The 17,622-nt window shown below is 38.8% G+C and overlaps 1 protein-coding gene across 1 annotated transcript in view; it reads right to left on the bottom strand.

Annotated features, from left to right (window-relative positions):
- Window positions 1-2,395: 2,395 nt before the first annotated feature.
- The window catches only part of l1camb (L1 cell adhesion molecule, paralog b), a 164,199-nt gene continuing 148,972 nt past the window's right edge, over window positions 2,396-17,622 (bottom strand). Inside the window, exons 27-29 of the mRNA XM_052091741.1 lie at window positions 15,900-15,972; window positions 12,770-12,781; window positions 2,396-5,697 (exon numbers count right to left, since the gene is read on the bottom strand). Of these exons, the coding sequence (XP_051947701.1) occupies window positions 5,430-5,697; window positions 12,770-12,781; window positions 15,900-15,972 (353 nt within the window). The 3' untranslated portion in view covers window positions 2,396-5,429. The remainder of the gene's footprint in view (window positions 5,698-12,769; window positions 12,782-15,899; window positions 15,973-17,622) is intronic.

Below are 17,622 nucleotides of genomic sequence, written 5' to 3'. Positions count from 1 at the left end.
TGGATCCTGGACTTCCTGACTGGGAGACCTCAGTCAGTCCGGATCGGGAACAACATCTCCACCACCACCACCACCACACTGAGCACTGGGGCCCCCCAGGGCTGTGTGCTCAGTCCACTGCTGTTCACTCTGCTGACTCACGACTGTGCAGCAATGCACAGCTCGAACCACATCGTCAAGTTCGCCGATGACACGACCATGGTGGGTCTCATCAGCAAGAACGACGAGTCAGCATATAGAGAGGAGGTGCAGCGGCTAACGGACTGGTGTAGAGCCAACAACCTGTCCCTGAATGTCGACAAAACAAAAGAGATGGTTGTTGACTTTAGGAGAGCACAAGGTGAACACTCTCTGCTGAACATCGACGGGTCCTCTGTGGAGATCGTCAAGAGCACCAAATTCCTTGGTGTTCACCTGGTGGAGAACCTCACCTGGTCCCTCAACACCAGCTCTATCACCAAGAAAGCCCAGGAGCATCTCTACTTTCTTGGAAGGCTGAGGAAAGCACATCTCCCATCCTCACTACATTCTATAGAGGGACTATTGAGAGCATCCTGAGCAGCTGCATCACTGCCTGGTTTGGGACTTGCACCATTTCAGACCGCAAAGCCCTGCAGAGGATAGTGAGAACAGTTGAGAAGATCTCTTCCCTCCATCAAAGACATTTACAAAAACACTGTATCCACAAAGCAACCAGCATTGTGGACGACACCACACACCCCTCACACAAACTCTTTACCCTCCTGCCGTCTGACAAGAGGTACCAAAGCATTCAGGCCCTCACAGCCAGACTGTGTAACAGCTTCATAGAACACTATCTCATAGTATGTTATGTTTACGTTTTTAGAAACGGTCATCTTTTTGCACTACTGTGTACTGGTCGGCGCTGCACTGTCTCTCACTATGCCTATTGTCCGGTTCATTGTTAGAAATTTCTTGTACTGTCCCGTACTTTTTGCACATGTTTGCACATGCACTTTATTTAGGTGTATAGGTATTTTATTTAGTTGTGTAGTCTCATGTGGTTCTGTGTTTGTCCTATGTTGTTTTTATGTAACACCATGGTCCTGGAGGAACGTTGTCTCGTTTCGCTGTGTACTGTACTAACTGTATATAGTTGAAATGACAAAAAAAAACACTTGACTTGACTTAAAAGGCAATGTTTGCCAAATGAAATAATTGGCTTTTATATGGCCATTGTATTGGGTACAATGATTAATACAAAAGTAATGAATAAAGTATTCTGTACTTTGTGTTAAGCTGACAGCATACCTTTTTCTATCCACTTAAGTTAGATGTATGAACCGGAAGATAATTTTTTTTGATTCAATTGAAAAAAAGAATTTGTGGTCAAAGTGAAGCAAGGTCAAAAAGCATTACACATTATCTTCTGCGTAATCCATGTCATTTTATTCATTATGTTTAGATACAGCACATGATGCAATAAGCGGATTTACAATACCACTGTGCCAGAGGGCTAATGAACCAAGACTTACAAGCTCCATACTTCACTGCTCATATTCCCAATCATATAACATATCGTGACTGTCATCTCTTGACACACTTCAAATGTTGCCCATTGACGCTGTTACCGTTTTAAAATATCATTCTACGTTTTTATGGTCATTTCAGCATTTATTTTCTTTAAAAAAGAAGGCAAAGGTAAGAAGAAAGTTACATACAATATCAAGATATCCCAAAAACACTGGGAAGGGTGGTGTCATGTGCATACTGCATGGGCTCGCTTTAAGTCTTTACAGCTGTACTAACAAAGCCATGCGAAGAAAACCCACCGGATCTGCTTGATAGGAAAATAGATTTAAATGTGTATACAGGCTACATACTTTTACATTTAGGATAAATATGTGTTTGAATGTTCACAATGAACCTGATTTTAACCAGGCGTTTTCCAGCATGACTTTAATCAGTACAATTCAGCATGGAATATGCAAGAGAGAGGACCATTAAACAATCTGAAAATAATGTATCTAGTTGACCAATTACAATTACTGGAAATGATGGAGCCAGTTTTGCTCCAGAACTTGTCATTAAAGGGCAGCCTCATGTCTTCTCACCGTCGTACAACTTTTTTCTTCCATGAACCAAAAAAAAAAAAAAAAAAAAAGTAGTAAGCATTAGCTTTCATTGCATCTTTCTTTCCATGCCATGAAAGTGAATGGTGACTGAGGCTGTCATTTAGTCAGCCTAACATATATATATATATATATATATATATATATATATATATATATATATATATATATATATATATATATATATATATATATATATATATATATATATATATATATATATATATATATATATATATATATATATATATATATATATATATATATATATATATATATATTTTTTTTTTTTATTAGTTCAATGGAAGAAAGTAATACAGGCCTGAAACATCATGAGGGTGTGTAAATCATTGAATTTTCATTCTTGGCAGAATTATCCCTTAAAATTAAAAGAAATATTAAAATATAATAAAATTAATTGAGCATGTATTGGAACCTCGATTTTCCCACTCTACCCAAACAATTCTCTGATAGGCTGGTTATGATGTAAGGTTACATTTATTACCAATCGACCTGTGAGCTCACCAATCAGTAAGCAAATGATGACATCATCACTGCGCTTCCCAATCCAAAAGAAGACATTGCTTAAAATGCACTTAATTTTTCATACATATTCATAACAATAGCTTCATTCAGAAAAAGTCCAATAAAAAATTGCATTGTACCACTGACCTGTTGTCTAACAGTTTCTAATCTAAAGGTCAGCTCAAGCGTGATCATAAATAAGAGAAGAAAACAAAATAGTTTTGCTCTGAAATCACTAAATCTATCATTTGAGCATGAAAGCAAGGACATGGTATTAATATTGTCGTAATTAAGATATTACAGGTTAAAACTAAGTAAAATACGAAATGATAATGGTAAAAGATTACTTACATTCAGAATATGAGACACTGATTTGTTATTTTGTACATCAAACTGTTAATTTCATTAGATTAGTCTTTCTCGCCCAGTTCTTGTTTTGCTGTTAATAGGATATTAAATTCGTCATTGGGTCAATTCCTAATGATGAACCTCACGAAACCTGTCTGTCAATTTTATATAATAAAAACAATTCAAATGTCCAAACAGAATGATCTGCAGTATTTGTATTAATGAGAGGTTGTTAGTAATACATTTGCATAAATCGCACTGATCGAGTGATACTATTTGCAAGCTGAGAGGCGGATGACACGGGACACTCAAGCGCATCACGATGGGGGTTTCACGATGGGGGTTTCAGCCTCAGCAATACAGCAAACTAACAGACACAACGCACACGACAGCAGCTAGCCTACATTGCATCATTCTGTTAGTGCTGCAGGAAGTTCATTCTAGGAATAAAAACACTTTCAGAATTTGTTAGTGTCTAAATCACGTCATTTGGCTTTCATCGCAGCGGCTGTATGTCCTTAATGGATTCTACGTATCGGGTTGCATCAAATACACCAATATTTTAAAAAAACTTGACACACTTGACATCGGGAGTCCTGATCTTAAGATAATCTTTGATTATTCAGACAGAAAGACACACATGGAACAATCATAACTATTCGTACATATGTACATTATTATTATGTAGTGTATTAAAAAGCAATATATAAAGACAAAAGCATGTCAACTTAAATAAGAAATTCAAAAATAAATGCTGATGATATAAAAAGTAAAAATGATTATAAAACAAAATATAAATTATATAAAACAAAATATATTATATGTACTTTTTATGTAAAAATAACAATATAAAAAACAGTAAAAAACATTGTTTAAAAGCGAATGAGAAGAAAAAAACTTGTGAAAATGAAACATAAACTGATTTCCTCCTTTTAGCCTGCAAGATATTACTGTTTCCTGTGACACCGCAATTACCGAATTGATTCTAAACGGCTTTGTTCAGACATGCAGCAAAATTCACTTTGTTCCACGTATCCAGCACAAATCCAATATTTTTGTTCTAGACTGAAAAGCACAAAATAATTCGGATTTTAACAAACCACATTAATATGTGATTTGAAGTCCAATTAAAATATGATTTTTTATTAATGTGACTCATTCTGAACTGTCTGAATGGATTTAAAGTCTTTGCATTATTTGTGACGCAATGCGTATTAAATGCTGGGTGTAATCTGATTACAATGTAATTTTTTTAGGTAAAAAAAGAAGTAATGTAACATTACAATTAAAATTATTAAAATCGGATTACAGTTACTGACTTTAATTTAAGTTAAATACTTGGGTTACACATATTCCCCAAGAACAATATTTTTTTTATTAAACAAAATAAAATTAAAACATGCATAACGTTAATATCTACATCTGTTTGCATTTTGCTGTCATTGTAAGGGAAAAATGTGAGGTGCATAGTGTAGGACTTGAGAACCTCAATGGACGAGGAGGAAATACAGAAATTATTTTGAATTATGTTGAGCGGAATGTGTTATGTAGGCTAATTTCTGTGAAGAGTTTAAGAAAGTAACTTAAAAGTAATGTAATTAGTCATGTGATTACTTTTAAATGTATTATCAAAGTAATATGATTACAATTTTTAGAGAAGTAATAAGTAATTTGTAGTGGATTACTTTTTGAGTAACTAACCTAAAACTGCATATGTAACATTAAAGGAGTATCACAAATTTTCTTACTCTGTCCGCATGTTGTAGACTATGTGGCATTCATTATGAGTGCTTTCAGACACAGTATGCGTGAACACGTAAAATGTTACTTATGTTCTCTTATGTTACGATAGGCATGAGCAGAAGCAAAATTTCCAGTTTTCCGTCCCTCATTCTCACACTGACGTCTAGCAACAATGCTGATGCTATAATGGCTTACTAAATCAAATGATGTAGACATATCGGCTTTTAAAAACAAAATCTGAACAGATGGATCAGATTTCATCCTTTGCAAAATGACACTGCGTACAGCCAAAGACTGGATTTGAAATAAAATCAGATTTGTGTGCAGTGTGAACATAGCCAGCCTACTTATTTCCTTACGGTTTTCCCTGGCAAAGTCTACAGCTTATCGAATGGTATTCTGCAAACTTTCAGCAAAATTATTTGTTGGGATAACTTCCAGTTAGGGAGATGTAACGATTCAAACATCACACGCTGTAAACTCGGAGAAAGTGATGCAATGCGAGCTAGGGTTGTAAACAGTTTTCAAGATCGCACGGGTGGAATGTTAAAAGCATTAGTCCTGCATGTCAGTTGTGTGTGTTAGATAGTGTACAATGTGTGTTTGTTGTTACGTATGTGTGAATGATGTTTGTTGATGTCTTATACCATGAGGGCAGTGTGGTGCAGTGTAATTCAGTTTCTCAGGCAGGTGTGTATGGATGTGTGTGTGTGTGACTGGTTAATTCGGCCCCAGTATTCCCGTCACAGAATTTGGGAAGCTGATGCTGGGAGGGGGCATGTTGGGGTTGATGGGGGACGTGGCACCCGAGCTCTCGTGACCTCCTTGCACATGCGGGTCCCTGTGTCCGCTGTACTGGCCGATGAACGAACCATCCTCATTGAACTGGATGTCGACGCTATCTCCGTAGTCAGCCAGACTGTCGTTGCTGCTGCGTTTGCTCTCGCCACAGATCGACGGCTGACTGGAGCGCTTCTCCTCATTATCACTGAAAGAGAAAGAATGTTTTGTTTACTGTTGATCAGGATAAAGGTGTTAGATGACAATAAAGGCCTGAAACATACTCAAGTACATGAACGCAAACACTTCCAGCTACAGAAGATTTAGTATTGAAAACTTTTTCGTTATACCGTAATTGGAAAAACTGGAACATTACATTTAATTTAATTATTTTAAACATATTTAAAAGATATTGTAATACAACATTAAAACCCCTTAATCTCTATGGAACCGCCAAAATGGGGGTGCTATATAAGGAAAAAAGTTTACGCTTAAAACGTTAAAGTCCCCATATACGTAAGTCATATGAGGTAGCATTTGAAAGCTTAGAATCTGCTCTCACTCTAATTAATTTTGTTGTTCTAATACCACATTTTGAAAGATTTTCAAAAGTATCACAAAGTGAAATATGATTTCTGTATGTAATCAAATACAAACGTCTTTGATAACTGCTGCTGTAAGCCACAAATCGGTCAAAAATGTATATCTGCTCTCTAAATAATGAGAGAGAAAAAAAAAACTAAAAAATCATCAGAAAATATGTTTTAGACTATTGATGATAAAATGTTTAATACCATCGCAAAGGGGAAGATCTCAGCTTTCTAATGAAACATAGACTGAGCTTCTAGATGCTAAGATTTTCAATGAAACAAGGGCGGTGCTTAAACTGAAAATTAGACTGAATGTCTATGGACGAGCACATCTGTGAGGGCTAAAATGCATTAGTACCACCTACATTTCATATCTGTACAGTATATTGTGATGGAATGTGATAGAGAAAAATATTTTGTGGAATACAATTACACTTTTCAAAGTGAAGTAGAGTGAACACCACCTGAATTACATGTTTACAAATTTAGGACAACAACAACAACAAAAAAAAGAAAAAAAAAAGTGTTTCTTCCCTATATTGATGACCGCCCCATTGCCTAAAATACAGAGTCTGGGGCAAAATGAAATTTGAGTGCCCAATACGTCACACATAAAACTCTGAACTTTCAATCAAAATTCTTGGATCTTAACACACCACCAAAAAACATGGGTTGTGTCTGCAACTTCTGATTGGCATCGCCAGCAGGCAGGTGTGTCTTTAAAACCAAGCCTACACAATATAGAGGGGGTCAATACAGAGGTGGGTAGTAACTCGTTATATTTACTCAGTTACATTTACTTGAGTAACATTTTGGGGAACATTTTATTTTTAGAGTAGGTTTAAAAGTAGGTACTTTTTATTCTCACTCAAGTAAATTTCTAATGTATTTTTTTTACTTTTACTACTTTACAATGTGTGGCATTATTGTCGTTACATTACGGGGTTTAATTTGAATTAATGTGTAATTTATTGAGAGATTATTGAATGGGACTTTTACAAGAGCGGAAGTTCACATCTGCGTGCAATGAGAGGCTCCCACTTGAGTGATGAGTCTGTCACTCAAGTCATCAGTGCAGCAGCATCAAACTCTTCAAAGTGAAACAATTTCTTCCCTCCACACAGTGAAAATAAGAATAGTTCTGTCATGCAATGCCATCATTTAACACCAAGACAAGCTGATATTTCAAAATTAAAGTCACAGCTCCAACACTGAGGTCAATTTTGGCTCTAATTCTAATGCGGGCTTTTCTGTGTAATGAGATGGTCATTTTCAGGGTGATTCTGTAACTGGACTCTTATGACATCAGTTTTTAAGTGTACATTTTTAAATCCGTGCAGCAATATATCAGTGTGCTTTGTCCCACATGTCATAAGCAGTATTTATGCATTTACTCTGCGCCCTCGCAGGGGTACTGGAAGTCATACTCATCTGGGATGGCATGAGGGTGAGTAAATGATGAGAGAATTAACATTTTGGGGTAAACTCTCTCTTTAAAGTGATAGCTCAGCCATAATTTAATATTCTGTAATCATTTCTCTACCCTCATGTTGTTCCAAACCAGTGTGAGGCTTTGTATTATGTGGAACACAAAAAATAAAAAAATAACAAAACAAAATATTATATATATATATAAAAACATTCACTGAAAATAAATAGTGACTCAGGCAAACATTCTGTCTAATATCTCCTTATTGTGTTGCATGGAAGAAAGAAAGTCATACAGGTTTGGAACAACATGATGGTGAATGATGACAGAATTTCCATAAATAATAGTCATAATTCTGTAGTACATGTTCAATGTGTATTATGTAATGGAATATAGGGGCGTTAACGTCTATTATGTCATTTGTGAAAGTAACGAGTTACTCACTACTTGAGTACTCTTTTAATTGGATACTTTCTTATTCTTACTCAAGTAATTATTTATGTTAGTAATTTTACTTCTACCTGAGTAATTATGTTTTTAAGTAATTGTACTTTTACTTGCATACAGTTTTTGGCTACTCTACCCACCGCTGGTCCAATAGAATCGATGTAAAATCTTGAATTGCATAAGGTGCACCCTTGCATCTCTAGATGCAGACCTAGCGCACACTCCCTCCTCCAATATCAAGTTTAAATCTTTCTCCAATAATCTCTTGAGAGAAGTTGAAGCTCCGTCCCCCAGACTCTGAATTTACAGGGAGTAACATACTGATGCCTCATAACCTTTTCCAAAAGCAGTAATCACCACTCCCAGAGTATCTGCCGCTTTAGGGGGATGTATGCTACTCCCAAAAATAGTACAGAGCAGGTGGCGCAGCTGTAAATACCTAAAGAACTGAGATTTGGGAATCCCAAAATGTTGAACCAAATTTTCAAAGGATCTCAAAACTCCACTCACATATAGATCACCGAGTGTATTAACCTCCCTCAAAATCCACTCTTACCAGCAGAAAAGGGACTAATTAATACATAATTTTGGGTTCAGCCATATGCTCGAGGCAACATTTAAATAAATGTCAGAATTAAACACTCTGGACACTTTTGCCCATATTGAGTGCAAATGCGAGATAATGCGAGAGTCAGCCTTTATCCCTCTCGGAGGCTTGATTAGTCTGATAAGGGACCAGATGTGTAGAATCACCACCCGGCCCCACCCTCAGCCCTGCCACAATGGGCAAGAACTTCCTGTTCAATACAAAACAAGGGAGGGGCTCTGTCAGGTGGGAGTGACCAATGAGTCAAATGTCTGAGACCGAATGCATAATAATTTTTGTCAATCGGCCTATGCAACTTACTGCAATATGATCTGGGACATTTACCATTCCAAATGAAGGACTTTACTATGCTATCAAATTGCTTGAAATAAGAGAGGGGGACATCAATAGTGAGAGACTGTAGCATTGTGATTCAAAATGAACTCTAACTAAGAAAAGTAGAAAAGTAATTAATAATTCTGTGAAGGCAAGGCATAGAACTGGTTGGGTCTGAGACTAATAATAAAATATAATCTGCTTAAAGCAAAAGCTTATTCGCCATACCTCCCGCCACCACCCCTGGAAAATCATATTCCTTTCTTATCGCAGCTGCTAATGGCTCCAGGGCAAGACAGAACAATAATGGGGAAAGAGGGCAACCCTGCCAGGTGCCCCTATCCGAAGTAAAATAATCTGTAATTAATCCATTTGTTTGTACCACTTAACTTAATCCATCCAATAAAAGTATTGCCGAGCCTGTATATTTCCAAAGTCTTAAAAAGATAATCCCATTCTACCATATCAAATGCCTTTTCGGCATCAAGTGAGATGGCAGCGATTGGCGTCTGAACATCCACCACTGCCCACCCACATGATATTGATGAAATGCCTAATGTTATCAGAAGAGCTGCGGCCCTGAATAATCCCCATCTGATCTACAGTATTTGTATAGGAGATGTCATAACTTTACTTAATCGATTTGATTTTTACATCTAGCTGGATCAGGGAAATTGGATGGTAACTTTTACACTCGCTTGGATCTTTGTCTTTTTTAAGAATCAGACTGATCCAGGCTTGTGTCATGGTTGGGGGAAGCTTTCCATTCTTTAATGATTCCGTATAAACTTCTATCAAAAGTGGAGCCAGTTCTGTAGCATAAGATCTAAAAATTCAGCGGCAAATGTATCTGGCCCCGGAGCCTTGCCTGTAGGCAAGACCTTAGTTACCTCAACAAGCTCCTCCAAGGTTACCTCAGAATCAAGATAATTAATTTGCTCAGTCATCAGTTTAGGGAGTTCTAATTGTTCCACAAAGTTTCTAATATCTTCATCAGTAGACGAAGATGTGGAACTATAGAGATCAAGATATCATCCTTTAAAAGCATTATTAATGCTGGACTGTCAACATATTCTCCTCAATATACTACTTCATATACATATATAAATTTCATATACTCCTTACTTATTGTATTGTATATTCTATATTGTGTGTATTGTATATAATTATTGTGTTGTGTAAGTATGTGTACATTTGATATGTAAATTGTGTTGTGTAAGTATGTTGTTTATTGTAACTGGTATATGTCTCGTCACTGTCATGACTGCTATGTTGCTTGGAACTGCACACAAGAATTTCACCTACTGTTGCACTTGTGTACATGGTAGTGTGACAATAAAGTGATTTGATTGATTTGATTTGATTGATTTGATAATATCAACGGCTGAGGAAAGTATTTTACCACCAGCAGATTTCACTGAGGGAATGGTAGAAAAATACTCTCTCTGTTTTATATATCTAGCCAAAGCTTTCCTGCTTTGTCCCCCGACTTAAAGTATGACTGTCTTGCCCTGAATAGCCAAAACTCCACCTTCCGTGACAAAATAGTATTATATCTGTATTTCAAAGTTCTCATGCTTTGTATTTTTGGGTGAATGAGGCATACTGTATGATCCGAACCCTAAGAATTGCCTTAAGTGCTTCCCAAGCCATGCCCACAGAGGATACTGAGGACCAGTTGGTCTCCATAAAAACATACATTTTTGCCTTTAACATTTGTTGGAATTCAGGATTCAGCAAAAGGGATACATAAAAGCGCAAACTATATGATTTATTTTTCTCTGTATGTGGCAACATCTCTAAACTCACCAGGGTGTGATCTGAGACCAAGATGTTTCTAATTGAGCAATCAACAACAGATGAAAAAAATAAAAACTCTATTTTAGAATAAATCTTATGGACTAATGAAAAAAATTTATAGTCCCTACCAGATGGGTTCAAAAATCTAAAATATCTGTAAGACCAAGATTTTTACACATCCTTTGGAACGTCAATGGTGCTCTAGGGGGCTTACACACTTTTACTTCACTATGATCAAGGACTATTTACATCAAATGATTAAAGTTTCCTCACAATAATATATGTAATATATGTAAAAAATGCACCCCCGCATTTCTTGAAGAATCACAATATCATATTTCTTATGTATATGAAGCGAAATAACCTTCTTTCTTTTTATGGGTTGCCCAAACCCATTCACATTCCACGTGGAGAGAGACAATCCACTCACATTAACATTTGACATTTTGACATATTAGAAAAAATAGATTGTGTGTCAAAAATAAATTATGAAGACCACATTACAACAATAGTGCAACAATCAAACCCCAAAATTCCCCCCGACCCAACAAACAACAAACAATAGAAAAATGTCCACATTAACCCCGCACAAGACAGCACCAACTGTCGTCCATCCAACTGTCGTCCATCCACTCAAACAGTCCATGTATGCCTACGAGAGCCTTCGCAACAACTTTACTGTCGGAAGTCCGGTGTTTCTATACAAATTTTGTGAGACAAAATTATACAACAGAAGATAAAACAAACTCCAGCCAGTAGCTGAAATAAACACAAAGGACGTCTAGATTAATCTACACAACTGTCCCGAAGGTGTGTTTCTATCTATTCTCAATTTGGTCGGGAACATCAGTGCAAAAGCAACCTTCCGTTCGTTGTTGTAAGAGTTTCTTGCATTCCTTTAATCTATCACGTTTCCCTCTTGTCGAATTCGCAAAGTCTGGGGAAAAGAAAATGCTGTGGATCTTCCAAGTGTGCAGAGTTCGCCATTCAGATGTCCGAACCTTGCATGGCATCTCGTGACCAGTGTTAAGCATTTATAATATGTGAGGTAATTTGCTCACTTTTTGGCAGGTATCGAATTAAAGTTACCCTTTTTAAGCATGTTGCTAGAATCGCACATCAATGATATAGAATATATTTGTAAACTAATTATTATTAATGAATAAACCCCTTTATAAACCCTTAATGAAGGGAACAGCTTTGTAAAGTGTTCCCATGATATCAGTTAACAATTTGGCAACCTGAAACTAAAACTAAAATTAAACATACTGAAAAACAAAACTAAAACTAGAAAACACTGGAAAAAACATGCAGTCATAGATTGAAAATCAATGGAAAATAATCTAATTGCAAGGACAAATTGGTGGACAAACAGTATGGAGAGAATATTGCTGTTAAAGTGATTAAAGTTAGTTAAACTGTTGACTGCTATCTGAGTAATAACCAGTGTTATGTAAGTTACTCAAAAAAGTATTCCACTACAAATTAATAATGAAATTGAAATATTACATTAATCATTACGTCTTCAAAAAGTAATATAGTTGCTAATTGCTTTACTTTTAAGTTACTTTCTAAAACACTTACAAAGAAGAATTATTCCATGCAACAAATTAAAAATAATGTCTGTACAATATTTCCTTCTAGTTTATTTTGAACACAAGTTGTACACTCAGCACCGTACAAATCTCCCTTATAATGATTTGTTAGGGCGTACACCCTTCAGCAGTCACAGAAAAAGAAAGTACATATTTACATAATTCTGTTATGTGCAACCTGTGAAATGTATTTAAAAGTTATTAACTTAATTGAAGATCAGTAACTGTAATCTGATTACAGGAATTTTACAAGTAATATTTTACACTACTTTTTGACTACAAAATCGATTCGATTCCAGTAACTAATTAACAAATTAAATTAATGCAATTTGAAGGTAACTTTATTGCCACCCAGAGTACGGAGGTTTGTTACTGTCACAGTAGCATACTGTACGTTAAGTATTTACAACAGGACCTTATGCTTCACATATTTTTTTATTAAGTCATTTATTAAATTGTGTTTCTGGCCAAAGTCAGAAAATAAGTGCAGGTCTTACCTCTCCAGAGATCTGTGTGTGAGCATGGAAGCAGGGAGAATCATGTGACAGGAAAGAGAAATCAGTTATAATGAGTTTGCATGCATGCTTTCAGGGTTGTAAACATATAAAACAAGTTGCACTCAGTTATTTTTTACACACAAAAATGTTTTACCCCTAAACAAATGAATATATTTGTTAAATAAATCTGGTCGAAATGATGTCCACTCACAAGAGATAAAGACTGTTAGTAGCATAACAGAAATGCCAGGAGGTGTTATTCTAAGTCCAAGATGCTATTAGCCGGCACAACATAACCAAAAAAATGAGCGACTTTAATAGATGAAGTCTCAGGGATTTGTGGTAATTTTTTACAATACAGTGTCCTTGTGAATCTCAAAACCTGTCCAAGTCATATTTCATCTCAAAAGAGGAAAAATAAGAAAATCTATTTTGTATAAAGAAAATAAGGGCCCATGCTTAGAACCATTAATATTGTGACATTATATCCATGACAATTAAACACTAAAAATCTATTAACCAAAATGCTAAATAAAAAAAAAGAAAGAATACAAAATAGACAAATAAATAAAATATTTTCATTACTGTTATGCAAAAAATTTATATTATTTAACTGAGAAGCATTTATATATATAATGGTAGTACTTGCTGTTCTGTCCTTAATTTATGTTGATTTACATTTCAAAAAAGCATTGTACTATCATAATTAGCTAAACATACAAAACATGTCATGAAATAATGTCACTATGGAAAAATTTGTATGGTCCTTCATTTCCTTTATGCAAATTAAATAAAAAAATTACTTTCTTTTGGGGTGAAAAAATTATTGACAGGTTTTGTGAAATTTACCACATCCATGATAAACGTCCTGGTTACTGTCGTAACCTCCATTCCCTGAGGGAGGGAACGAGACATTGTGTCGAATGAAGTGACACAAGGGGTCTTCTTGGGATGCCAAACAAACCTCTGAACTTGAGAAAAGGCCAATGTCAAATTGGGAGACAGAATTTGCATGCCCCGCCCTGGACATACAGGTATAAAGGGAAGCGGGGCAGCATCTGTCAGTCAGGTTATTGCACTGAGGGGCTGAGAATAAGGCACGGCCATTTACAGTGGTAGGTGTAGTGCTGTGGCAGGAGGTACACAACATCTCGTTCCCTCCCTCAGGGAACAGAGGTTACGACAGTAACCACTGACGTTCCCCTTCTGTTACACAAGGGGTCCCATCTAAAAACGCCACACACTGACTGTGTTACGTGAACTGTCGAGACAGGTGCAAGCAGGCTACTGCGTGCTAGAGGCAATTGTGTCGGCTGCATGTAGCCCTCCCCAACGCCCCCAAAAGAGAGCTCTAGAGCTCTGCGTGCGGTCCAAATAGATACGCAAAGCACGTACCAGACAAAGCAACGAAAGGGCTGGGTCTGCCTCCTCCCGGGGCAGCTTGCTGGAAGCACTGACCGAACTGCGCATCTCTGCGGGTCTTCGGCTGGGGAAGAACTCCAATTCACGAACGAGCGCCACTTTAGGGTGTAAAGTTACCTGGTGGAGGGAGCTCTGGCTTGGTTGATCGTGTCTACGACTGCAGGTGGTAGATCCACTAGATCTTCCACGTCCCGTCCAGGGGCCAGACGTGGAGGTTTCCAGAGGTCTGGGAGCGGGTGCCAGAGGGTGCCCCGTCCCTGAGAAAGAAGGTCCTTCCTTAGGGGAATTTTCCAGGGAGGTGCTGTCACGAGGAGAGTAAGATCCAAGAACCAGGTCCGGGTGGGCCAGTAAGGAGCCACCAAGGTGACCTATTCTTCATCCTCCCTGATCTTGCACAGCCCCAGTGCAAGGAGGCTCACTGGGGGAAATGCATACTAGTGTAGCCTCCCGGGGTACCAGAGCGGGCAGTGGAAGTTGTCTTGAGAGGCAAAGAGACCTATCTGTGCCATGCCGAATCGGTCCCAAATCAGCTGGACCACCTGGGGGTGGAGCCTCCACTCTCCGCTGGGCGAAACCTGTCGCGACAGCGCATCTGCCATCTTGTTGTGTTTGCCAGGGATGTGAGTGGCGTGCGACGACCTGAGTCGCTGCTGACTCAGATAGTGGACGAGTTGTGACATATGACGAGAGTGCACGCCGCCATGCCGATTTATGTAAGCTACCATTGCGGTGCTGTCTGAACGGATCAAGACGTGCTTGCCTCGAATTAGCGGGAGAGATCTCCACTGGGCAAGAGATACAGTCAGCAGAGATTTTCGCTAAGCCGATTCGGATGGTCCTGGCCAACCAGCATGACGGCGTGGCTATGAGCGCCACCCTGACCCGAGGAACCGATCAAGTAGCCGTAAGGGGGAGGAGGTTTCCAGTCCAGCCTCGCACTCACGGCAGCCCTGGAAAGCATAGTAGACCCGAAGGTGGCAGCCCAGACGAGTCATCAGCATCAGACGCCACTGTGATGCTCTCCGATGCAGCGGCGATGTCGTGATCCAATTCCGGGGGCTCAAGGGAGAATGCCGGCTGGCCTTCTGGCCACAAGGTCCTTTTATGAGTGGGAACTCAAACTCTTATAGAGGAAATAAACTCTTTTTAGGAGGAGAAACACTTTTTCAGGCAATGAAAGCGCTGTCGAAGCGCCCAGGGGCGTGGACTGCACAGCGTGCAGAGAGAGAGAACACCAGCCGGAAACGCGCCGTAGATCCAACAGCAGTGCTTCTTGCCAACAGAGGTGAGTGGAACAGTGGTGAACTCAGCTTTGCTGTTGCACAACCGTTTGGCTCCGAAGAAAAAATTCTGACTGACAGACGCTGCCCCACTTCCCTTTATACCGTATGTCCGGGGTGGGGCATGCAAATTCTGTCTGCCAATTTGACATAGGCCTTTTTTCAAGTTCAGAGATATGTTTGCTGTCCCAAGAAGACCCCTTGTCACTTCATTCGACACAACATCGAGTGAGTGACAGAAGGGGAACATATTTTTTATAATTATTAGTAGATTTGCACATAATCATTATATAATTAATGGCAATTATAAAAATAATAATGCATAATTATAAGCTCCATGACAAAAAAAAAATCAAAAAAGAAATTTAGTACATGCCCTATTCATGAAAATACACTGTAATGTGATGCGATTGGCTAACTGTACGTACTTGTATTCTCCAAATGCGTCATCTTTCATTGTGCGAGCTCCAGATTCTGCCTGACCCTCTTCTTTATCTTTCACTGCAACACAACAAATACAAATAACATTCTCTTTATTTGAAAATTCATGATGGACTAAATAATTATTGAAGATGGTTCTTGGATATGCATCCTTCGTGATATGGATGGAATACTGTAATAAAATCATTTGACTTCCTTCACCACTACTGACTCTACAGTACATACTACAACAAAAGAAATGTTTTATTTTGCACTCTGATTTGAATGTGAAGAGAGACTGGATAAGATAATAAATAGACAACACATCTCTTATGAGCCAGTTATTTTTAAGGAAACACTCAAAACGACTCATAAATGAGTCAAAGATGAATCAGTCTTAAAGGACTCACTGACTAAATGAATTACTCAGAGTGACTGAATCTTTGTCACTCAGTGAACCGCATTACTGTGGTCATGTCTGAATTAAAATAAACCAAGAAATGTTACAGTGTTTTTTGTGTACCTCAGCAGTGTTGGGTAAGTTACTACTACAACATCCACTAGAAATTACTTCTCTAAAAATGTAATTGGATTACTTTACTGTTTCCTCTATCTAAAAAGTAATCACATTACCAATTATTTTTCTATTAAGTTACTTTCAAAATTACTTTTCCTAGTGTCACGATCCCTTGTTGTCTGCCTCGTGTTTTCTGTTTCACTCAGCACGTCACACTCCATGTCACGTTCCTTGTGGTCCGGCCCGTGTTTTCACCAGTCCTTGTCTAAGAAAACTACACTTCCCATCTTTCCTTGCCCTCACCACCTGCCAGCACTCACTCATTGTTTTCACCTGCTTATCGTTTAGTTCCATCACCTCGTGTATTTAAACCCTGTTTGTTTTCCTTTCCCTTGTCGATCGTTTAATGTTCACGTTTCATGTCGTTGCTTCCCTGGCCTTTGTCTGCTGTGTCATTCGTGTTTGTTGCCCTTCGTGGATGTTTCCCAACCCATGTTCACCTGTGTATTAGTTTAGTTTCTCCCATCGTGGACTTTTCTTTGTTCCAGAGTCTGTTTATTTTTGTGCTTAACAATAAAACCGCGTTTGGATCCGCACCTCTCGTCTGTCTTGTCCTGCTTCCACACCAGTCGTAACAGAACGATCGACCCCACAATGGATCCAGCGGTCCAACAGGCCAACTACCAGCTGCTTTGCTTGAAGCAAGGGGACCGACCGGTTGAAGACCACATCCAGGACTTCCTTGAGCTGGCGCACGTCTCAGACTTCCCAGACTCAGCCCTGGTGGTCTTTTTCGTGGGCAATTTGAACACGTTGCTGAGAGAGCGGTTGCCACCGGTGACGCGCGGCTGGACTCTACAGGAAATCCTGGAGGAGACCTTACTGGTGTACGGCTCACCACTCATGGTGGGTGTTGCTGAGGAGGACCCAACCACACCAGCCCCACCTGTCAGCGAGCAAACCCCCGCGTCAGTCGCTTCCCAAGAACCCACACGGTCGACTTCGTCTGCCCGGAGGAGGAAGAGAAGACGGACTTCCGCCTCCCAGTCCACGCCTGCCACGGTCAGCGAGCCTGAACCCAAGCCAGCCACGGCCAGCGAGCCTGAAGCCACGCCGACCACGAGCAGCGTTCCAGCGGCGCCAGTCTTATCCGCCCGGAGGAAGAGGGGAAAGGGAATAGTCTCTGCCCTCCAGCCTCTGCCTCCCGCAGCTCC

The sequence above is a fragment of the Xyrauchen texanus genome, chromosome 25, assembly GCF_025860055.1.
Source record: "Xyrauchen texanus isolate HMW12.3.18 chromosome 25, RBS_HiC_50CHRs, whole genome shotgun sequence".
NCBI classification, from domain to species: Eukaryota; Metazoa; Chordata; class Actinopteri; order Cypriniformes; family Catostomidae; genus Xyrauchen; species Xyrauchen texanus.
Note: the sequence above shows the minus strand (reverse complement) of the source record. Positions and strands in the feature narration are given on the sequence as shown.